This window comes from Sander vitreus, chromosome 22, assembly GCF_031162955.1.
Source record: "Sander vitreus isolate 19-12246 chromosome 22, sanVit1, whole genome shotgun sequence".
NCBI classification, from domain to species: Eukaryota; Metazoa; Chordata; class Actinopteri; order Perciformes; family Percidae; genus Sander; species Sander vitreus.
This window is the reverse complement of record NC_135876.1, coordinates 20,010,130-20,034,975: the sequence shown is the minus strand read 5'-3', so window position 1 is coordinate 20,034,975 and position 24,846 is coordinate 20,010,130. Positions and strand designations below refer to the sequence as shown.

Sequence of the window (24,846 nt, the reverse complement as noted above, 5' to 3'; positions counted from 1 at the left end):
TCATCCACAACATAGATTTACATTTCAGTTGGTAATGTTTGAAGAGTTATGTAACGCCATCCTTGCTGGTGTTTAACTTAGTGACAGGGCGATTGCAGGTTAGAAACCTCTGGGTTGTTTCAACAAGGCTTCTTGCAAAACACTTGTTTCTTCACAAGCGGGTAACTGAAGCATGGAATTTAGCAACACCTGGATTTGCAGTATTGCAAATAACGGTTGAGTCTTTTTGAAGAAATTAAGGATATAGAGTGTATGCCTTGTCCGGGGAGCCTATAAAGGATTTTAAATAAAACAGGACATTTATGGACTACTACACAACATGTAAAGTATATAACAACATAAACAGTTGGTAAATTGACAAGGGGAGGGTGTTACAGAGCCTCAGACTGTGTTCTGGGCTTAAAAGGACTACAAGTATGTTAATGGGAATAACATGGGAAAGGACAATAATAATTACATGTTTAGGGGTGTTGCTGTGAAAGGGAGTTGGACGAATCTATCAATAACACATCATAGTAGAATAGGTCAATGTGACAAACCAGACTTACCTTGGCTTTTAGCCACTTATGAAGGCGAAGGGGGGGAAAAAACACAGAAGAGAGAGACAGAAACAGGGCATGTCAAAATGGCCATGTCTAAACGGATCAGTCAAGGTACAAACGAGCAAGAGAAAAATGATTCCTTGTTGTATTTACACTGAGTAAACATTTAGCAAGGCCCAGGGCAGGTCAGCGGTTACAAGTCATACTAGCAGAGGAAAAAATTGTGGCTCCCTTTACTCAGACTACTGTACAGTACCACGCCCTGTGCCACCATCAGGAGGAAGGGAGCTCACAGGGATCTGATGGCAGAGCTATTGTACAAGAGGCAAACAAGTATTATCTCACCAGTGTGTCTGAAATTGAAAAATGTCACTTTGCACGTCAAAACGCTGTCTTGCAAATATGGATTTTTAAGTCTACCTGAGCATCTATGTGTTCATTTGATTCATTTCATTTTGTTCATATCCAGGTTTGGACTTAAAAACTCAGATTATCACGTTACTGGCAGCGATAAAAAAACACTTTTGTACTTGTGTGGGCTGATGTCAAAGAGAATATAGAGCCAACATAGCAGTGGGGTTTGACAACTGCAGAGTCAAGTGGCTCATCTATAATGCAGCTTCCCCAGTGGCCTTTGCAGAAAGCATTGTAGCATCAAAAGACCACGAGAGAAAGAGACAAGCTGAAACCCAAAAGCAAATTCATGGCATAGGTCAGCATGAAGTGATCTCTGCCTTTTTTACTTTATTTTGTTTTACAAAAAACAAAAACACATTCAATGCAGCTGTGAATGGATATTTCACATTTAAATGTCACTCTCCCAGGGTTATCAGAGCTAGACAAGATTCAATTTACAATCTAGGTCATGCTAGGAATGCAAAGGCCTACTACTGCCTTTCCTTATCTTCCTGGCTAATGCCGTATCTCTGTTTTATTGCTCAAACCAGACTGTCAGTGTGGACATGCTTTAGTTACGTCCAAGTTGAATTATGGGACAGCCAGGTTCAGATTAAAGTCATTATAAAGTCCTAAAAAGGCTTGCCATGTCGAGCTGGAGAAAAAATCTAGAGCAATGCGGTCTGTAAGAGGGTTAGGGTTAGGGTCAAAGCTCAGTATACAGGACACAAACACCTCCTGAGGTCAGAGTAGTTGCCAAGGACACATCCCAAAATATATAGTCCAAAAATGACAAACATGTCCTGGTGAACTATTCTTACTAATGTCACATATCATGGTGGCTAATGTGTAATTGTTTTGTCTTTAAAAGCTACAAAACAACTCTTAATCAAATATTTCAAACTTGGAAACAGGTTCATTAATTAGCTACAAGATATAAAATGATAATCCCTATCTTCAAATCAAACACTGTTCTTGATACTATTTATGGTCGACATTTTTTCAGCAACTGTTAAATGTATTTACATTCTGTAGTTAGCGCTCTATATATTGTTTTTGTATTGTTAGTGGTTGGGGTCCGCCATCCCCAAGCCGGATTGACGATGCCAACTGCACTGAAATATCAAAATTCCTCAAAACCCAAACTCGCCCCTTAAACCAATCTTGTAAACTCATAAGTGACACAGCGCAAAATATCAAAGGAATGCAATCTGACTTCAAACCCCTGACATCAGCCCCGCTGACTAGATTAAACATCAGCTGACTGGAAGAATAAATCTCATCTTTCGCATTAAAGCTATGAGAGTCAGCTGTGAGAGTCCACTTATTATTAATATGATGTTCAGAGAAGAATCACATTATCCACCAGATGAATTTCACCTTCTCTCTTTCTCAAAATTCCTCTTTATCGCTCGTTTGGAGCCGAGAACAGCTTCTATTAAATAATGTACGCGAGCGCTACATTATGGCTCTTCTCTGACTTACAGTTCACGTTTTAGTGTTTAACTTTACAAACCGGCGTGTGAGGCTGTAAAACCAATTCAACATTTAGGCCAATGCAAACACTCAGGCACATATAGCGAGTTTGACAGTTAACGGGAGGTAATAGACATGATTTAAACCCCCATTAAAATATTGATTCTGGTCAGTAAGTAAACCATGGCTATAGATATTGTATACAAGCCAGGCATCTGACAGCAGCCATCACTGAATACTATGTGAATATTGATTGGATCTTTGGGCTGTGACATGCATAGATGAAAGGTGGTGAGTGATGTATGACTGGCTGCAGGAGCGTGTGTGTGTGTGTGTGTGTGTGTGTGTGTGTGTGTGTGTGTGTGTGTGTGTGTGTGTGTGTAAATGCAGCATTCATGACATTTAAGGAGGAGAAAACCCACTGAGATTAGGCCATGAGTAATATGTAATGTTCTTAAAATAGATGCATCAAACACTCCCAAAGCAGCCGTGAAGCACGATGGTTTCGGTAATTTGACACTATTGTGCAACGATGTAGTGTGGGAATCCTAAATTTTGAGAAACTCTGCTATTTAATCAAAAAACAGTAGAGTCAGAAGTGCGGTTAATTAACACACGCCTCGCTGGGATTTTCCTTGCTTTTGTCAACAATATAATCTGTTGATTGAAGTTTTTCATGGTTAAAAACTAGCGCCAAGCGGTTTATTAATTTGCATATTAAAAATAATTTTTTTGCTCACACGTCATTTGTAATATGGTATTAGGTTGTAAGCATTAGTTGCTGTAAACATAGAGTGACCTAGATTAGTTAGAAAAGTTATTTATTTGCATTAACCCTGATAACCCAGCAATATTTTAGTGCTGCTGCAGCAACTTGTCTGGAGCAAAATCACTAATATAAAGCTTCAAACTGCAAAAGAATCATCTAACTCTTGGAAAGAGAGTGAATTAGCAAATTTCCAAATATGTTGAACCCTTGCTTAAATAAGAAATAGTTATTGTATGTAATAAAACAATGTCTTCATACACTTTTAAGTGCATAATGTCCATTTTAAAGCAGTGAAAAACCAGGTCCCTGTTGTGGGAAAATCTTTCACTCCCTATTAGGCATTACACCCTTCCACCATGACGGAAGGATCCAACGTAATTCCCTACACAGTAAATTGAGAGTGACACAATGGCTTTTATCCTGCTTTATCAATGCCTGTTACGCTAGGGGAGGGTAATGGTGGGCCTCTAATCCAATCTGTCTGAAAGCTGCAATTGATTGGCTGATTGATGGGGCAGAGGAGGGTGGCGAGTCATCAGGAAATGTCGTCATTACCGCCACTGTCAGGACGACCCAGTGACCCCTAAAGCGAGCCCTAATGGCAGAGAGGGAGTGAAGATGTCACACATGGATCATCAGAGCTTATCACATCAAAATCAGCTTCTATCCTGCCTGTCAGATGGTACCGACATGAGAATAAACTACAAATCTAATTGTAACATCATTCCTCCGCAAAGGTTTAGAGAAACTGGAGAACGAGATTATGAGGGCGGTCCGAGGCCTGAGTGCCTGAGATCACAAATTTGCCCTGCGCTTGCCGTTTTCACAGTGCTCTAAGAATAGAGCTGTTTTTTGAAAGCTACATGATGTAATCACTTTTTTTTTAGTTCATCTCCACCCCCAACCCGTTCCCACCAACCCACACTGAAACATATTCCTGTAGGGTCAGAAGGGGTGCTTTCTGAAGATGAAAGAGAAAACACAAGAGAAAGAGTGCGAGCCAGAAAACGAGTCAAAGTGGGAGAGAGAAGAGAGGGAGGGAGATAGGAATACCTCTGGCAAGAAAGAGAGGAGGGGGAAGGGATGGAAATTAGATATAGTGGAAGAACAGAAGAAGAGAAACTAATGGACTGTGCGTGTAGAGAGAAATCTGAACAGCGAGCAGATCTCAAGTAGCGAAAAAGACCCTAAACATACACAAAATCAGAAAAAGTCTGCTCACCTTAACGCCATGGCCGACGTCGTCCAGTACAGTGTAGTCAACAGGCTTCCTGATGTACCTGACAGGCCGCTCCATATTAGCTGGCGCTATGATCTTATGGGTCCTCGACGTGTTCTTGTTGGTGGTCAGGATGCCAATCTCCCGCCTGGCCACTTTCTCTTTATGGATGTCCACCGTCTGTAAATGACACGAGACAGAAGAGGGGATGGGATTGATTGCCACAGCGGAAACCCAGAGACATACGGTACAACAAGAACCCCTGGGATTCAATGAATTGTCATACAGCAGCTTAAGATGGTTTAATGAAATCATGAGGCTGTGCTTTTCATCACTGTGGTCGTAATCTTTTTACAACAGCCAGCCAGTGCACACTCACAAAATCGATTATGGTGGAGGCAGGGCCCTGAACACCATAATGACCGAAGCACGTGCATCTGAACATTTCGGACTTAAAATGAATCGATGACAATGAGTTTACTGACCCCCGAATCTAGTTTCTAAAGACTAATATTCAGCAAATGATAAGGGTCAAAATACCAAAAAGCGTGATCAGTTAGAATGTGTTGTGATGAAATGTGACTGAAGTGACGCAATTGAAAGAACACTGCATTCCTATTTTAGCGGAATAAGATCAAGTCTACTCAAATCCTCACAGACAGTTTTCCTACTGAAATTGCACCAATGTTCCATTAATTAGCCAGTCCCCTTTATAAAAAAGATTTACTTTAAAGATACATAAGGAAACTTTGCACACTGCTGGATCCGAATGACAAAAATAACATATTGAAAAGCTGAACATGGAAATTAGGCTTTCCTTTTTGCACGTTGCATGTTTGCAGACATGGTTTAATTATAAAGAATACTGTATTATGGCTTGAATGAGGCAACAGGGCTAAGGTTTGTTTTAATCTGGATTTCCCAAAATACTTGATCACTGTTACATGTGTTGCCTAATTTGGGCAAATTGCCATTCATACTTTCATTTGTGCACACAGGTAAATCTATGTCATACAAACTTTTGTGGACTTGTAACTCTTTATTTGTTCCTGGCCCCTGATGAGTGTATTTTTCCACAACATATTACCAAACAGCTTTAATCACTGACCAGCCAAAGAGGGAAAGCCTTGGAGTAGGTCCACATATACTCATGCCATAAGTGATATTGATATTTGGGAGTTTAAAAAGTATGATAATGAAATGTTATGTTGTATATAATCAAAAAACAAAAAATCAATGAATCAATGAATCATGATACAGATCATTTTTGTGCGACAAAAGCTACATACTGAGCTGAACATTTTACAATGTAAAAAAATAAACTTGTCAGTGCTTTCTGGTGGCCAGGTTTCTCTACCTCAAACCTAGTTTGACATTTCTGTACAGCAATTTCTTGTTTACTATACAGTACACTAGTCTCGCTTTGCCAGACCTTCCTCCACAGCGCTGCGGAGGAGGGTCTGGCGAGTCCATGCAGCATTCCGGGATGGGACAAAAACGTGCTCTGGTTTATTGGCATTTCTTTAAACCAATCACAATCGTCTTGGGCGGCGCTTAGCGCCGTACGGAGCAACATTGGAGCCTCTGCAAAATAGCCTCGGGAAGGAACTTGTTTTGGTACGTGGAACATTGTACGTTCAAAAGTTGTTTTAATTGTGCAACAGACAGATAGTCTAGCTAGCTGTCTGGATTTACCCTGCAGAGATCTTAGAAAAGGTTAATATTCCTCATAAATCCACCCGAGTTTAAAATGCCAACACAAAGTTAGCCCAAGGCAACGGATATCCGGCCTAAATGAGTGAAATCCAGCGGAATTTCCGTCGGCAACGGAGCAATCCCGGAAGTGGAACGCGAGGATATAGACTAACTATACACCAATACCAAAACACTGATTTATCAGTCTTGTTTCACATTTTTGCTAAATAAAGGATTAGTCGATTATTAAAGTAGTTGACAACTAATTTCTGCAAGTCAACTGCCATCAAGGAGGTATATCAACTATCATTTTCAAACACCACTGTCAAATCTCCTACAGATCTTACTCCCATTACACACCACTGCATTTCCATTCCCTGCTCTGCCTCCATACTCCCCTCAGGCTGAGAGGAGTCCAGGAGCAGCTGCCTTTCCTCTGAGAGATGAAAGGCTGCAATGTCTGTTGAGGGCAGACCAGTAAAACGATGGTCTTTCACAAGGGGGGGGGGGGGGGGGGGGTGTGGAGGAGTCAGCAACCAGTGCCAACAGAGGATTCCTTTCATGCCACAGTGATCTTGAGCTGGACTGAGCTCTGTCCTTGTTCCACTGTATAGCCTTCAAGTATCACCCATCCCAGAGTTGAGGCAATCAACAACACTGGTGGACTTACTGTATGTGTAGTCCGGTACAGTGCAGTCATCTCTGGACAATATCAAGTCTAATTTTAAACCTGAGAGCTGACAAGCTCTCGTGCAAAATGATGCAAAGCAGATTTTACTTCTCACTGGACACACAAGAATATAAGAAAGTGGATCGTTTAGAATGACCGAAAAAAAATGAGGAATTAATATTTCATAACATCAAAGTTGCTCATACGTAATTGATTCCACAGAGACTTACAACAAAGACTTACATACAAAGGGGAAACATCCATTCAGTTCCAATGCCCTGTTTTGTCCGTTTGAATTAAGAGGGATGACAGATCTTTGACTACAGTCATCTTTTCTTACCCGAGTTGGGCTTCCAGAACACGTGAGGCTCTTAATAAAATAAAGAAGGAACTGCGGTGACAAAGTGTTCCCAATGAGGCAAACAAACCCATGCACAAATATTCCATTTTAGCAGCACTGCAAACTCCAGAGTATAAGGTCGCCACTGCGATTGGATTTGAGCTAATAATTTGACTCTAATTTGGGCTCAGAGATAATGCCCAAATTTCAAACCGTCATAAATCATGATTGTCTGGATGCAGCTGTGCCAAAATCGAATCAGTCTTTTGGGCTTCCATTTGCAGGGTAGTGATGGGGTACAGTGATTGGCTACGATGGATCCAGGCAGAAGACGGAGAAAAGGAGGAATAGCTCAGTCATTCTAGGTCTGGTTTTACTTCCAAAACAAAGATTTAAGCTTATTTCACCTCACTGTGACCCCAAAACACGACCTCTCCTAGAGACCTTGTAAAGTCATGGGACTTTGTTATCATAAGATAAAGGGAGGAAGCGGTTTTCAGCCTAAACACAAAAAGAGGGAAAGTTCCACTTCAAACCACCGAAAGAAACTCCTCTTAAAAGAGAAGTGTTGTTAAAATAACTTGGCTAAATTGGGAAAGCATCTGGTCTTGGCTGAACACTCTTCTTATCAGAGAGCAACGTGTGGACAAAAATCATTGCAGCTGACACGGGGGGGGAGTGAGAAGGTGACGTAGTGTGTGAGTTAATCTCCTTCCTGTATGCCGTGAAAATAGCCCTGCTGTACCAGTGCCCGCTGATGATACAAGTGTTCTCACAAGGGTGTATTCGAAACCGCAGTGAGCGGTTGCACCCTTTCGAGAGCACCATGCTAATCCACTGAGAGGTACCCAAAGAACATTAAATGGTTTTGACAAAAGTGCAAAGCTTCAAGTAGAAAAGAGCATTCTGGCTCGAATCCTTTGGACTGACCCAGTCGGGCGCTCCAATAGCTACTTAATAGTCGGTCTTTTACCTCGACTGCTTCCTCTGACTTTTCAGCTGGCACTAAAGGTGTTTACTTGATCCCAATGGTCCATCTGTTAGGTGGAAAGAGACTGAACTCATGTTGCCTAAGGTGGATGATTCACATGTGTTTTCAACTGCTGTCACCCATGTGTTTGAGGCCTGTGGGTGTTTTTCCCAGAACACTTAGCAGTTTTGGCTCTGGTGTTTAGCTTCTCCATCAGCTACATGCTTTTAGGATTTAAGAGAATAAAAAATATGTGTTCATTTCTCTTTTTACTCATCGTCAACTCTTCCTTCCACTCAATTGCTCTTCTGCATCATTTTAAGTTTTTTCACTGTCCTATTTCCACCCAATTCTCCCCACACCCAGAGACGAGTCATCCACCTATATGACTAGTGTGAGGATCTAGGTCACACATCGGAGCCGCTGCCAGCACCATTGTCGTCATCCACACGGTCTAGCCAGACAGAGAAACTAAATCCACTCAAGATTCCCATTTTGAGATGCGAGTGACTCAGCGCAGCCGTTGCCACGATGAGAGATTCTTGTTGTGTTGTTAGTAGCAACAAGTGCCTAAATATTTGTGATTTTTTATTTTTTATTTTTTTTTTTTATCCTTATTGTTGCCGTTTTGGTTACGGCTGCACTTGAAAAGTGTGCAGCTCCAAAATAGGACGCAGGGTCAGCTATACAAAAACATTAAATGGTGTGTTAATGTTAACACAATGATAAATTTTAAAAAAACTTCACACCCAAACATCTAATGAAACATATGAACCAACCTGGAATCACTTGTTGGATACCAAACTAAGATAATGGCCAAACATCTAGTGTTGTAAAATACAGCTAATTCCTCTGCTTAAAAGGAGAATTCCGGCCAATTTTTACGTTAATCTTGATGGCTATGGCTACGCGAGTACTTTCGATAGAAAAAACCCCGACCCGAATCAGTGCAGGTAACACGGAGAAGCTGCAGCTACGTACTACAAGCGTCCCCTGAGCTAAAACGGCAGTGGTCGGGGCAAGTTTTAGAGTGCCTTTGTGCCTCTTAACAGACACAAAATGCAATTAATAGGTCTGTGCCACATGAACAGGGCCCTTACGTGTCAACAAGATGCGTTTTCAACTCAGACATTGTTTAAATTCACCTACCATGGCCCCTGTCTCGATCCTGCCGGTAGCTAGCTTGCCCTGCTAGCTGATAGCCGTTAGCCGTTAGCTGATAGCTGCCGTCCGGTGACTGTATTCAGACAGGCTTCTGTGATAATCATCCCAATAAAAATCCACGGAGCGGCGGTGGTGTGGCTATGTCCTCCAGAGGACAGTTCATGTCACGTCTTGAAGTGTATTCCCCCCTAAAATAAACAGTGGTGCGGTAGTAGCGGTTAGCTGCCCTCCGGTGATTGTGTACAGCCAGATAGCCGTTAGCTACTAGCTGCCGTCCGGTGAGTGTATTCAGCCAGGCTTTTGTGATAATCATCCCAATAATAATCCAATAATAATAATTTAAATAACTAGTGCTGTCAAACGATTAAAATATGTAATTAATTAATTTCACAGTTAACTTGCAATTAATCACACATTTTTATCTATTTTAAATGTCCCTAGATTTCTTTTTGTCCAATTATTTTTTCTCATTTTAATGCTCTTATCAACATGGAAAAGTGGATCGACTTGCTTTGTGCTTTTGTCGCCTGGCTTTGACGAGGGGGCGGAGAATTGGCATCAGCTGTGTGCTTGGCCATCAAGTGGTATCTCAGACTGGACGTGCTGCGATGTTAGCTCAGTTCACAACGACAAAACACTCAGATCACTTTGGTCTTGTTGTTGCAACAGCATGTGAAAAAAACTACAAATTTTGCTATGCCAAAAAGAACGTTAATCTCGCGCTAAAAAATTGACGCCGTTAAAATGGGTTTGCGTTAACGCCGTTAATAACGCGTTTAACTGACAGCACTAATAATAATAAAACGCAATATGTGGCGGCCGGTGCTGACTGTGTAGCGCACCGCCACAAATTAGTCTGTGTGTGGGAAACACTGATGAACTGCTTTGATTTGCCAGGTATTTGATTTGCTGGGTTAGCCAAATACATACAGTCCTGTCTGGTTAGGTTATTAACAAGCTGCTTTCTTTGAAAGCATGATAGAAGTTATGCACACCGGTGATAGTGGATTTCATTCAAGTTGCCGAGTTATATCTCTCTGGGTGAGGTTCTATGTTTAAGTAGCTCGGCAAAAGATACGTAAACAGGTAAGAGACATCTGAAGAAAACATATCTTTATGAAATGTTGCGTAATATTCACAACTGTTTGGCATTTTAAAAAAAACATGAATTGTCTGCCATAACTGCCAGGTGTGTTCTGAACAATGAACCTTCCTCCACTGTGTATTGTTCTCTGTGCGATTGTTTGACTGAAAGCCTGGACAATTAGGTGTAAAGGAGATAAGAGTGCAGGCGATTTCTTTTTCATTGACAGAATGTTTTGTATCCAGCACCTTTTTAGATGTATAGTAGTGAAAGATAAATCTGAACAAGTAAAACTAGATTATTCTTCACTATTTGACACAGCCTCTCTCCCTCATGCTGATTCACACTGCTCAGACTAGGGGGAGAGTCGGTCGGGTTTTAGGGAAACAGGTCACACATCGACAGAATGCATCCACACAATATCAGCAAAAGCGGCATACATCTCTCAGTCTGATGGCACAGCCATTCAAAGAACCAGGAATGGAATTTCGAAGCCTTACGCAAACGTAACTTGACAACTTCCCACCAGACACACACTGGTTTTGGAGGATGAGGTAAGAAGAGACTAGAAAGGAAAAACGTGTGTAGACTTTGATATGGAATTGAGACAGCAGGTTTCACTCCAACACATGTTGGAAAGAAGGGAAAAAAAAACAAGAAAAAAAACAGCCTTTTCAGCGATTTGGCAGACTGGCCACGGGATGATATCCTCAATAAAAAGCCAGCTATGCACAAACGCACTGACAAACAAAAAAAGCTCCACAGCGTGTGCTGTGGGCGTAGTAGGGAGCTTACACACAACATGGAGGAAGGCCTGCTACTAGACAAACACACCCTACATACCAATGTGTCTGTGTGCATGTGTGGCTAGCCAGATCACACAAATGTGCCAGTGGTTAATGATAGAGTTTGACTGCAGATGATTACGCGAATTGTTACAGCAAACTGGCAGTGAGGCATCTTGGTCCTGCTTCTCAGTCAGTCAGTCAGTCAGTCAGTCAGTCAGTCAGTCAGTCAAAGACACACACACAAACGCTGTCCAAGAACATTAGGACATGGACTATTTTTTTTTTTTTTGTATATACAGGCAAGCAGTGGACACACACACACACTTTTTTTTACTGCCGTGTAATATCATGAACCAGAACTACACATAATTATGAAATAAGACATGCCACAACTTCTTATTAAAGGCCATTCCTGGCTGAAAGCTAAGATAAGCTTGTCTTTACAGAAGTCCAGGAATTGGAAATCCTTGTTCTGTGGGATTACGAAGAGATAATAACTATGAAGCACAAGTCTGTTAAACACATTTGAACCCAAGTTTCAGGCTTACTATGCAAGAGAATTTACAATTGCTGGAGCCGCTAACAGGTGAAGACAGCAAATGAGGACATGAATGTCTCTTTTTCTGTTGTTTTTTTTCCCCAGGAAAAAAAGTTGGCTCTGCTGCACGCTCACATTATTACCCACATTCACCTAGACAGCGGATTTGAACAATTTGTAATGCTCAATGTGTTCCAGCAGTTACTCATTATATGATGAAGTGCTGCGAGTGCTGAAGAGTGCTTTTTTTTTTTTTTCCTGCTGCGCCCACTTTCTCTTAACCTGCCTGGTCGGCTTCTAATACAGTTATTCTCTTCCTTTTTTCTGAAATAGCTCCCTCAGGTCGCTTTTGTGGAATCTGGAAACGTAGACACCAGAACTTGGAGATGTGATAATTCTGCTGTATCATTAAGACATCTTGTGGTTTTGTTGCATCAATGTGTACGGAGACTCCTATTGGTGAAGAAATGAATGAGTTCTGACTGTATGACTGTTAAATCTAAGGGGAAAAAAAGTCTGTCTGTAGAGTATCCAAAACTGTCACGTACCAATGAAAGCTGGCGAGACATATGCCTGGTCAGATACTGTATGTAGTCTCGTTAACTTTTTTCTTGATCAAACATTTACTTTGCCAATTAATAACTGTATTTAATGTAGAACACGTTGTTGTACAAAATACCTTTGTTTGGACAACATTAAAGAAGAACTGTCGTTCTTACACTTTGGTTTTGTTTTGGAGCAGTGGTGGAAATGTAACTAAGTACATTACTAAGTACTGTACTTAAGTACAAATTTAAGGTACTTGTTCTTTACTTGAGTCTTTTCTTTTCATGCCATTTCCTACTTCTACTCCGCTACATTTCAGAGGGACATTTGTACTTTTTACTCCACTACATTAATCTTTAGTTACTGGTTACTTTACAAATTAAGATTTTTGCACACAAAACACATGTAGTTTATAAAATAGGCTTTATTAAAAATTCGCTAACCAACAATATACAGGGCTACATGCCCAGCTGAAATGATAAGCCGACTGAACACTTAGTTGATCGCCAGAACAGTTTTGATCGTTTCCAGTTTCTAAAATTTGAGGATTTCTCTGCATTGAGTACTTTTACTTTGATTACTTAAGTTACTTTTCCTGATGAGATTTACTTTTACTTAAGTAACACTTTCAATGCAGGACTTAAACCCCTAACGTTTAGAGTGGTATATTAGTACTTTTACTTAAGTAAAGGATCTGAATACCTTTCCACCACTGGTTTGTAGATAACGTGTTAAGGCTCACGTGCAATCAATGCAACATGTCAGACTGGTCCTTTAAACATTTGACAAGTGTGGTTTCTATATGTTCAAATTCCTCAAACTAAAATGTCAAAAAATTGATACCCAGCAACTATCTTTGGGCTTCCGTATTTGTAATAGGAATAGTCAAACCGATACCCAGCCCTACATTCGAATGCATTTAGGGGCTTGAAAATGAATAAGTGAAACTATTCAGTATTACACACACAATCTTTTTCTTCTTTGTTGTCAATCATCTCATGACCCCTCAGGTTGATCTTGTGACCCACTGAAGAACCCAACCCCCAGAAACCACTTCTCTAGGGCGTCTTGTCCTGGATTTGAACCGGTAAACTTCCAGTCACATGCTCCGCTTCTTGAGCTTCTTGGCTGCTGTAGCTCCCAGTCTTCTGCTCCTCACCGTGTCCGGCTTCATCTGTAGGAGCAGTGCAATCCAACACTCCCAGCTCTGCGCTGAGCCAAAACGGCTGTTGAAGCAGAGCGAATGCCTCTTTGTCTGGTCCGTTTCTCAGCTTGATTACAGCCAGCACATCTGAAGTTGTCATCTGTGGAGTCAAAGCAGTTGTCCAAAGGCCCTTCGGTGGGGCTGGTAGTGCAACACCGAGCATGACGGAGCTTTCACCCACACTCCGAGCCAAAATGGGAGGTCAAACACCCTGTGGGGAGTTCTCAGTTTGGCAGCTTCTTGTTACACATCCCTCAAAAACTGGATTCCTCTGGTAAATCTAACAACCCGTGTGTGGTATGATGGAGGCAAGAGCGGAGGTTTTGCGAGGATTGTAAGTGTGAAACTTTGGAGGGATTGTCTCTCCCAGCAGAGGAAAGAAAACAACAGGATAGCATGCCAAGGTCGACGCTATGTTTGCTAACACAGCACATATGGCAACACCTCGGCTGACTTGTGCCAGTCTAACTTTTGGACTGCGGCCAAACAGCATTCTGACTGAGCTCTGAAGTTTACATACAAGCTGAGAGCGAGCCTAAATAACACCCAGACTTAGAGCCAGACTACAAACGAGGTAACACTAAGTAGTGGATCTCAGATACAGATTGTGTCTTCTGTAAGGGGAGATGAGTATTTCCTAATCAGCCTTATTTATACGGTGCTGTCAAATAATTGCCTACAGTATTCGTACACAGGGAGGAACTGCAAAACAGAGGTGTAATGATTAGATGTAATTGCAGAGGATTGTTAAGTGGGAAAAAATGCCGTGGTAATAGTGACGATACTCTGGAGCGGGGAAGAGGGTGGAGAAGGAAGAGCAGAGAGGAAGTAACCGCAGAGCAGAGGAGCTGATGATTCACTGAACAACATCAGTCACCAGTCATTGAACATTTAACTTCTATTCATGCAGGACGGAGTCATGATAGTCGCGCATGTGCAACTCGCACAGAAACACACCTTGCAGGAAGCAAATGCAGCTGCTGTTTATTCTGTGGTTTGTTTTGTGTGTTTGATCAATTACTTTTTTTAGTCTATAAATGTCCATTGCAAGTTCACAGAGCTGAATATGTCATCTTGCAATTGGTTATTATCAACAACAACAAAAAAAAAATTTTTTAAATCAACCGACGAATCAATAATGAAAATAATCTACTTTAAATTCAAGTAATACATTACTGGATTACTGAAAGAATTTTCTAATACAAAATAATTCGAGACACACAGAATCTAAATTTGCCTCTTGCCAATATCTGACCCATGTCTTTAATCTTAAATAGCCACTGCCCAGGAGCAATGGACCACACAAAGATTTGGACACACACACACACACACACACACACACACACACACACACATCACTATAATCCACTGAAAAGAGAAAGAGGCATGTAGACTAAGTGTAAATATCCAAGGAGTGAAAAAGAAAATACAGACAAACTCTGCACTTCACAGCCAGGCAAATAGGAGAGACCACCAGGAGAGATGCTCTCCTCCATCTCTCTGTCTCACACACACACACACACACACACACACACACACACACACACACACACACTTCATTTCCTGTTTGGATGAGTGCCAGCCTTCCTCGACGGGAGGTCAAAAAGCCACCACTGCGGACACACAACCCTAAGCCTTTGCATGTGTGTGTGTTCTTATCATCGCACACGCGCACGCACGCGACCGGAATGAAAAATAACCCCAACTATGAAATGCGTGCCACGCTGCGATCATACATACAAACGTGGGTTGACTCATGTGACCAGATAAGAATACTGTGTAACTGCATTAACAGCATCTCCGTGAACCACACAGCTGTCAGAAACAAACTGGGAGTGTACAGCAGATGTGTCAGCTGCCTTCTGCATCCAGCCTGTGGTTCTGCTGCTTCATCACTGTGGTCACTGGGTTCAATCAGCACACTGGCCAGCTCCGAATGTAAGTGCAAGTCATTTAACATCATTGTAAAACACAGCTGTACTGGCAAAATAGTGAGTTTTTTAATGTATTATTTACAATCACATCCAGAAATCCATTAGTTTTATTTCCACAATGTCGACTGCTTTTTTAGATAAGCACACTGAGATTCTAAAATTTACAATTTGGATAATTATGGCTTACTAAAAATAATTTAAAAAAGAATACAAAAAAAAAAAGTTTGATTTCTTGCACTTGATACATGCATGGTATGCTTGCACTAAAATACACATTTGCATTTTATTTTTATAGTATTGTCTTGCCAAGGCACCCACTTAAGGTTTTGCTGACCAGAGGTTCCCCACAACTGTCGCCTAACACTGAGTCAGTATTTCCCCCGTGACTTACATCCCACCATGAGACAGATGCGGAAAAATTGCTCATTTGTTCTTGCAGAACAATTTAAAAGAATTTCCTGAGAATTGAGAGGACTTTCTAAGAGGGCGGCTTTGACCACATCAAAAAAAGGTCTTTATTTAAAGCTCAGCATGTGTGTGGCAAAAATGCATCGCTGGCTAATTTGAGGTCACAGGTCTTGAGGTCAGCTCAATTCGTCAGCTCAATTCGTCAGAAATGATTTTCTCTTTGTTCTGTGCTTGTATGTAAAAGAATCCATGCACTGAGGATGTAACTGCATATCATGGCATAAGCTGTTGCTGTCGGAGCTAAAGATGCTGCTAATTAATTGTTAGTTGCAGCCCTACTTTTATTCCTCCTAGGGGGAAAATGTACTGTCAGTTTGTTTTCATTCCAGATTTGCTAAAAATACTCTAAGTGTATCAAACAGCGTCCTCTGTATTGTGTGTCGTACTGAACTGTGAGCTGAATGTATTGTTATACCCCTACAAAGCAACAATATGTGTTTCTATTGTTGTACCTACTCCTCTCCCTGTTATTCGGAACTTCTGTTTAAGTGTGCCTGAGTTGATCCTAATAAAGTTGTTTTTATGCCATTGTTATGTCTCATTCTCCACACTAACACTCCCTCAGCGAAGCTGCCACAGGCTCCGAAACTACAGTAAGACTTTCCGTGACAGTGTATTTATTTTTTTTATGACAACAATGACAATTTAAGAAACTTTTAAATACAGCTCACGTGTAGCTGCATGCCTCTGGGCTCGATTTTATAAAACTAAATTGATGTGGTGCAGATCAGATTTGAGGAAAAAATCTTCTCTACTAAACTTGCTCTGTGTCAAGGATGAAAAATATAAATCAGTACAGCGGAGCTGCAGCTTGAACATAGGCTGTATGTCCCAACACACACACACACACACTATTCTCCCTCTCTTCCCTTTCTATTTGGGTATCACAGAGAGGTTCTCAATGTGAGGCATTTTCTTCCGCCGGACAGACAAAGCACCTCCTGTTCGCAGCCTCTTAGCAGCCACTTCACACGCAGCACAAGGTGGAAGCCCTATGAGCTACTCTATATTCACACACACACACACACACACACACACACACACACACACACACTACTGCAGCTTGACCCTGACACCCACTAAATAACAATAACCAATTCAGGTAAATATACTACATACTTAATAAAAACACCAAACACAGTTTAGGATGCACTTTCATTAGAGCACATAAAATAGTGTTTCAATAATTAGCCAATTAGTGATATCCAACCTGGTGGTCAGGAATCACAACATACATTTTGAGGGGTTAGAAAAATTAATAACAGAATAGAAAAAGAGAACAACACATTTGTCCAGCACAAAATTATCTTCATCTATTTAGACGATCTGATTTTTTGCTCATTTGTTGCAATTTTCTGAATGGTTTTAATTTCCGGCCTCTGAAAATTATTCAAATAAAACAAGGCATGAATAAATAAATAAAATAAATAATGTGCAACTGGGTTTAACTAGTTGCAGATAAGAGGTCAGAAGTCACAAAGGTTGGACACCACAGAATGAATCGAGAAGTAAATTGGCAGAAACTTAATTAACAACAATTTTGAAATCATTTTTCAAGCAATGTATCGTGCCAGACTGCACTGGCTTTAAGAATGTAGTGATTTGTAGTTTGAAAACTGTGTTTTGGACTGTTAGTTTGGTTAAAACTAGCCATGTGACCTCACAGTGGGCTCCAGGAAAACATTTTATCGATCAAAAAAGAAATTTCACAGATGAATTGCTGAACTGAAGAAATTAATAATTGTTTGCAGCCTTACAGTTGATTAAATGTACTTTTTTAACACATGGTTAAAAAAAAAAAAAATGCATAGTTTTAAGTTGTTAAATTGCTTAAGATATTGATGAAAATCTCTCTTATGACTGAACAGGGCATCTTATTTGTTCCTTTTTCGCCCGTTTAACAACATACTCTTTGTGCCTCACAGCACATGCAGAATACAAGACAAGAGGTACAGTACAGTACACTTGGCATCAAGCTCAGAGGGATGGCAGTTCCAGTCGGAGAGATGCCACCGCTAAGCAGACACACCCTGTAACTGAAGGCAAACCGAAGGAAACGGCCCTGACGCCAGGCAACGTCTCACCACACGCTGACTGACACGTTAATGTAAGAGAGCCTCGTCCTAAGGCATCCCAGCTTCAGGCCTGGATGGGTGCAGACTTGAGATACAGAACGGTTAACGGGAAGACTGCGGACAGAAGTAGAAAAGGCTGGTACGATTATGTTTAGCCTCGTAAATTCTGCGGTGCATTTATTATCGGTGTCTCGAGGATAAAGGAGTCATGCTCATGCTTCATTGGTATTCACCTGAGAAAAGTTGCTTTCCTTGCCTTTCCACTGTTAAAACATTATATATCATCCGAGCTGCAGACTTAACTCTCCATTCCCCTTTCAGCAGAACGCAACACCGGCCTCGAGGGCCACCGCATGGCAACATGATAATGATTCACCTCTGAACCGAACCGGACAGTGGAGAGCAAGAAAACACACACACTGCCTACAGAGCTGACAGCCCCGTCTCTTTATTATTAAAAACAGAGATACGCCTCATTACGGCAAACACATTAGGACCCCTTCTTTTGCGTAACCGTAAAAACCAACTAGATGAAGATGAAGAAGGAATTCTGCCTTTTTGGGTTATTATGGCAAAACTGATAAATCATTCACTTTTCTCAGGGACAACTTATGTAAATGGAGGTAGCGTGTTATTCTTGTAGCTACGCTGACTATGAGCTGGAAGTAAATTAGTTTGTAGTTTAACTTTACTTTTCTGCATTTCTTGAGACAAAAAGAAGAAACCCAAACGAAGGGGAAACATTTAGTTACCGACCATTAGTGACACCATCTAGTTCCTCTTCACCATGGCTACACAAAGTAGACAAGCATAGGCATAAATATAGCACACGAAGGATGGAATTTCCCAAGCACAATACAAGAGACAGCGATGAACACTTGCAATGGAGACAGAAGTCAAACAATGGAAGTTATGCCTGTCTGTCTTTCATCCGCTTTTCCGACGAGGCCCAGGGGGTTGTCATGGAGACCAAGGAAGGCAGTGACCTTGGTATCGCCTGAATGCCATTTGTCAGGATATTGACTCAAAACCTGAAGGAGTGTAAATATGCTTTTTTGCTCTCTCTCTCTCTCTCTCTCTCTCTCTCTCTCTCTCTCTCTCTCTCTCTCTCTCATCCATCTTCAATTTCCTTCATCTCTCTCATCCATCTTCAATTTCCTTCATCTCTCTCTCTCTCTCTCTCTCTCTCTCTCTCAAAAATCTGACCTTCAGTGTATCCTGAAAGAATTTCTGGCACTCTTAGCAAAAGCACTGTCGGAGGAAAAACACAGATAGCGGACATGGGAAAGACAAAACTAAAAAGAACTACTCCTTTCCTACCATCACAGATCATTCCATCGCAGCACAAACAATGAACCAAGTTCTCATGTATAACAACTATTCTCTAAGTTCGGACTCAACCCTGAGTGTGTTAAATGTGTTCCAGGTTAGGTGAATGCCAGCCACTTCTAATCTACGAGATGCCACCTGGCTGGAGCTCTTTGTTTGATTTGTCTGAGCTCTTAATGCCTTCATTGGATGAACGGCTGGATTTACCTGCACATGGCAGAATCCTCATGCTACAGGTTAGGAAAGGAAAACTCTGATGGTGTCTACAAAGCAACAGTAAATCTATTGAGAAATTGTTGATACAATAACCAGACAGGAATGTCTGTTTTTGGTTGATTAAACAGCGGACATATCAAAATATGTCATCACATGAATGCAAAAAAGATTTAAAAATCTACTATTGCCATAAAACTGAAAAGAAATTGATTTGAAACATTGCCCACAATGACCTAATGCAACCATGTATCAGAAGGATAGCTACCAGAGTATAAAGGGTACAGCAAAATCTCTGATAGTTGATATAGTATATCATCATATATCATATTATAGTCAACTTCAAAAACCAAATATCTCATTGGTCGAAATTATTGCTAGAATTTGTGTGTCACTATTTTTCCGTCAAATAAGCCACAGAATGAACTGCATAAAATTATCTTTTGTTTGAAAAATAAATCAAATAGACATGTTTGAAACGTTAACCTGCACAAACGGATGCACAGTATTAAGGGATATATGTAGCAAAATATTACATATACTACTGGCTACAAGACAGACCTACAGTATATATTATATCCCTATGTATGTTAGGGCTGCTCAGTAATCAGTACTGCAGACCAATAATTGCAAGTTAGACTGATTGTGTTATGTTTTTTAATGTTTCTGTGCTTTAGAAGACGCCAAGAGCATAAAAGAAACACAGACAGACCACCAGCCATTAAGCCAAACACACAGCCAGTCACTTGCGTAAGACTGATACCAAATACCAGGCAATAAAAAGGAACCATGGATACGACAGAAGGCTTCGTACTGTGTTTGAAAATAACAAGAGTCTGTGTAAAAGTGAGAGGAGAAGTGGGCAGTGCGGGGGACCATTTCACTTCACAGCTGGTCTGTGGTGTGTACTGTAGCTGTGTGTATTTCTGACCTGAGAGATGTGGTTGATGGAGGACTCCATGCGCCGCAGCTGCGAGGCCTGGATGTCCAGCAGCTGCAGTACATTGTTGGCTAAGGCATTGATCTGGTAGGCCACGCTGGCCAGGGACTGGGTGGTGTAGGCTTTGGTCTCCTCCAGAGCTTTCCTCTTGTCCTGGGCCTGTGCACAAAAAGGGATTAGAGAAAAAAAAAGAGGGATGAAAAAAGAAAAAAAAAGGAAAAGAAGAGGAACCCAGTTACTGTTAATATCACATAACATTCGCATCCATCTTCCAGCACTGTATCCAGGTCAGGTTTGTGGTGGATCCAGGCCAACAGAGCAGCAAAGGCATCCTTTTCCCACCCCACCTCTCATTCCCCAGATACTACGCCCTCCCTGGGGGGATTTGAGATGATGTAAGCCATCCTGCAGCAGCCATATTGGAGGCTCTGAAAACAGAGTGTGAACAGCCGACTACATTTCTTAACTTGAAAACTTAAAATACTTTTCATATTCTTCAAATACTTTTTTTAAAATTAGAAAGTATAATTTTGCCACTGACAATTTTGAATTGTTAAACTATTGGGAATTCTAGGTGACTTTTTAGTATTAGTCCTGTAAAAGCATTTGGTCTTCACGCTAGACAGAGCAATACTCAAAAACCTTACTTGTATAAAACATTCACTGTTTGTGGGCTTGAATGATGGCTCTAACAAAATAAAGTTACTTAACGGTTTTACTTTTGTAGCATTTATGTATGTTTGGTCACAAATGACAAACGCTAACAGCTAACTGCACTAGCGAAAAAAAGAAGCTGCATTTAGCCATATTGTGGCAAAAATATGAATCGTTTTAGAACATATTGAGCATATTAATTCAAAGTACAACTCAAATTTTCTAAAGGTAAGCTAATGTAAGGGGTAAGGTAAAGGTTGAGACCTTTGTAAGCCTACAGTTATTGTTTAAACAAAAAAAAGTTTTTGGTGAAGTCATTCTTTAGTTAGCTCACATTAGCATCAAAAGCAATAATACAATTTAATAAAATAGCTTGCTGGCTAAGATATCTGCCTAAACAAGCACTTAAGTTTGTGTTTGGGCTTTGCTATGCAGCTAACTAGCTAGCAGGTTAATTTATAAAAGAACTGCTAGGTACTTTTGATGACAGGCTATGAATGTTTAATACTCAAAAAAGCATATCAGTGGATTATTCCTTAAATGTATTCAGTAGAAGCTCATTAGCATTAGCATCAAAAGCACAGAGTGGCTGGTTTAATTAATTAGCCTGCTGGCTAGTTACGATAATACGACCAAAAAACAAAATGAAGTGTTTGTTTAGGTTGACACAAGCTACAACCCTTAATTCTTTGAGACAAACTAAGGCTACACTTTAGTTTTCCAAAATAAATAAATATGTAAATAACACACACAACACTTCTATCATTTATATGTCTCTTCTAAACTATTGTGTACGTCAAAGTCATGGAGCTCCAATAATGGACAGGTCCTGTAAAAACACAATGTTCTATGATACAGACATTCTTCCACCATATTATTTTGAAAGGATGGCAAACTGACAGTTACAAAGATGCAAAAAGCAGCTAAACCAGAAAAACTGTGGTAACGACCACACAACAGAGCTGAGGCAAAGAGCCAAGCTCCAAAACTGAGCCATCGTGTTTGATCTCTGTGGGCTCTCCCAACGCTGCTCGCTCATAAGGTTGAGCCCAAAGCACGCTGCCTGGAGGGGCGACACTGGGCTTTGATGACAGGCTGCCGTAGCAGGGGGTAGGTGGTGGTGGAGGAGATGATTACTGGTCGCAGTGGTTAGAGGGCAAAACAGAGGAGAAGGGAACATTTGGTCATGAAGATGAGAGGAAGGACGGACAAAATGAAAACGACCATGTCACTGCTTGTCTCATTACTGATTCCCTGTGGCAGCACGTAACTAATCCAGAAGCAATCTGTACGTCTAAAAGTTCCTGACCAGGAGAGCTTTTAGCCGTACGGGTTAGCATCGGCCGGGTGAGCAGATGACAGCGTTTTGTTGCGTTTCTTTTAGTGGGAATCAGAGCAGCAGATGTGTTGTGCGATAACAGCCTCAGGAAGAAGGAGAGATTCCTCCAGAGGCCTCGGAGCAAAAGGCCATCTGTTGAAAGCACATTCATTCATGTGCACACACTGACACCTACTACTGACTGCAATATGCCGTATGGTAAATGGAGTAACAGCTGCAGGAAAATATAACAACAACAAACAAACAGCCTTTTATCCGTGAAGGCAATTTCTAAATAGCAAGAGGATAACATTTTTGCTGTATATGGACATTTTAAATAGATTACTGGACAACATATGCTTGCCTGTGCAGGACTGCTAGCCTACATATCAAGCTGCAAGTCAGAGATGGAGTTTGTTATTCAAACTACGAGAATGTCTCAGCGTTAGAATGTTATTTATACCGCCAAATTCATTTTAAATCTAGGAGAAAAAAAAAGTGAAACTCTGCACAAATAAAAACAGCTATTTGCTGTGATTTTATACAATCCAAAAAGCAACTGTAATATTAAGAAACTGCACTTAAAGGGGCATCCCCAAGATATACTAATATCTGCTCTGGTCTAAAATCATCTGGCCAAAGGACTACAGTTGAAAATTAGCCGGCTGGCTAACACTGGCACATTTACAGAAATGTTGATTAATGTGTGTTGTCCTTTATAAATAAAGAATCAGAATTCCAACAATTGTATCTATGAAGTTCAGTTTACTTATTATGATGTATTATGATGTTTACTACACAGCCAGTGAATTCGTTGTATAACGTTATCTGTGGCTCTCGGGGGAGCTTTCTAAAGTGGGGCTTTGGCTTGAAACTTCAAATCTATAACAGATAGTCTGCGTTACAAACTTATGGTGAGGAGTTTGAAAGACGTGGGTGTTTATTACCAGGCAGGGAGCGAGGGTCTACTGAAAGCATTTACTCTGAGAAAGTTAGGATCCAGGGTTTTTGATGCTCGACTCTTTCGCTTCAATTTTAATCAATCATTCATGGTGTACCTCTTTAACTTGATTTTGTCAGTATCTTGAAGCTGCAGAGCACAGACAAACAGCCCCACTGATGCTGCAGCTACCTAACACAAATGTTCAACTGTGATGTGTACAAACATTTAAATTCTGCATTAATTTGTAGAAACTCTAAACATAAACATACTGCTATTCGTTGTGATTTCTAACGCAAATTGCAATATTAAGAAACTGCACAATTAACTTGGTTTTGCCAACATCTTGCAGCTGTAATGTGCATAGACAAACGGATCCATTGATGCTTCAGTGCACAAATGCAGAACTGTGATGTGTAAAGTAATACACATGCACCCTGCATGTCTTACAAACCTATTCAGTCAAGGTAGCCCATGCCTCCACACAAAGCACAACATTTGATGTTTAGTCCATGTTTTTCAATGGCTGCTATTCATGTTTTTTAAATGTGTCCAATCCACTTTTATACTCACCATGCATTATGCATGAATACTTGCTTTATTCCCCAAGTAATAAATTAACTCTCTTTAATATTATGCTTTTTGCCTTTTATTGCGTTATATATCTTTTGTGTGCATGTTATAGATTTACAAAGTGAAAAAGCCCAAAGTCCACCCCAAAGGGACTTACCATCTTCCAACAGAAAACACTGTTCACAAACTGCTCCAAACAGCTCTATCGTAGTCTAGCCTTTACTTCCGTAACAAACGTGCGTCACTTTGTAACACACGTTATAATGCTCACCTAGTTGCTAGCATGGCACGCCCTCATACTCTGCTTCTGACTGGCTAGTAGTCCTTACCTAGCTACTGCGCATGTGCGACTCAACAAAAGATGAAACAGAAGTGAGATGCCTCACTCGGTAGCTAAAACAGAGAGCTCAACACACAGGGGGAAAAGAGGAGCTGCAGCAATGTGCAGTACAACAAAAATATGGTGTTTTTGGAAAATTAAACCACTTAAACATTTTCTGATACAACCTCTAAATACAATTATGAACCTGAAAATGAGCATAATATGAGCACGTTGATTTTGAGTCAAACCTGATATGGTTTTATATAAGCTGAAGAACTACAATAAACAAATATTTCATCTTTCACCAACTACAAGACTACTACGCCCTAAAATCGGTGCACCAAAGACTATTAACAGTCAGTCCCTTCACTACAGTTTCTCAGTTTTTTTATTTCCCCCAGTGACACAGTCACTACAACCCCAATGAATCAGATGTATGGGTTAAGAAAGCTGATACACTGAATGGAAAAGGCTGACCGAGGCTATTCCTTCCTTTCTTGATTTACATGAGGTTAAATCTTTAGCCTTGCATTAATCATACAACTGTAATTCTTCAAATCCTGAGCTCGGTCTGCACGACCAGTTGCACACAATGTTTCAGAGGATGAAATAAACTGAGTCAACATGTCAAAAACATGCTCAATGGTGCTCAAAGGCTCTTTGAAATTTTTTGTATTTC

The 24,846-nt window shown here is 40.7% G+C and overlaps 1 protein-coding gene across 10 annotated transcripts in view; it reads right to left on the bottom strand.

Annotated features, from left to right (window-relative positions):
- Positions 1-24,846, bottom strand: part of abi1a (abl-interactor 1a) — a 53,341-nt gene that overhangs the window by 17,018 nt on the left and 11,477 nt on the right. For 6 of the 10 annotated variants that reach the window (XM_078280783.1, XM_078280787.1, XM_078280785.1 and 3 more), the window contains exons 2-4: positions 20,352-20,519; positions 4,406-4,582; positions 549-563 (exon numbers count right to left, since the gene is read on the bottom strand). In XM_078280783.1, coding sequence (XP_078136909.1) covers positions 549-563; positions 4,406-4,582; positions 20,352-20,519 — 360 coding nt within the window. The remainder of the gene's footprint in view (positions 1-548; positions 564-4,405; positions 4,583-20,351; positions 20,520-24,846) is intronic. The other 4 variants (XM_078280784.1, XM_078280788.1, XM_078280794.1 and 1 more) reach the window with 1 other exon arrangement.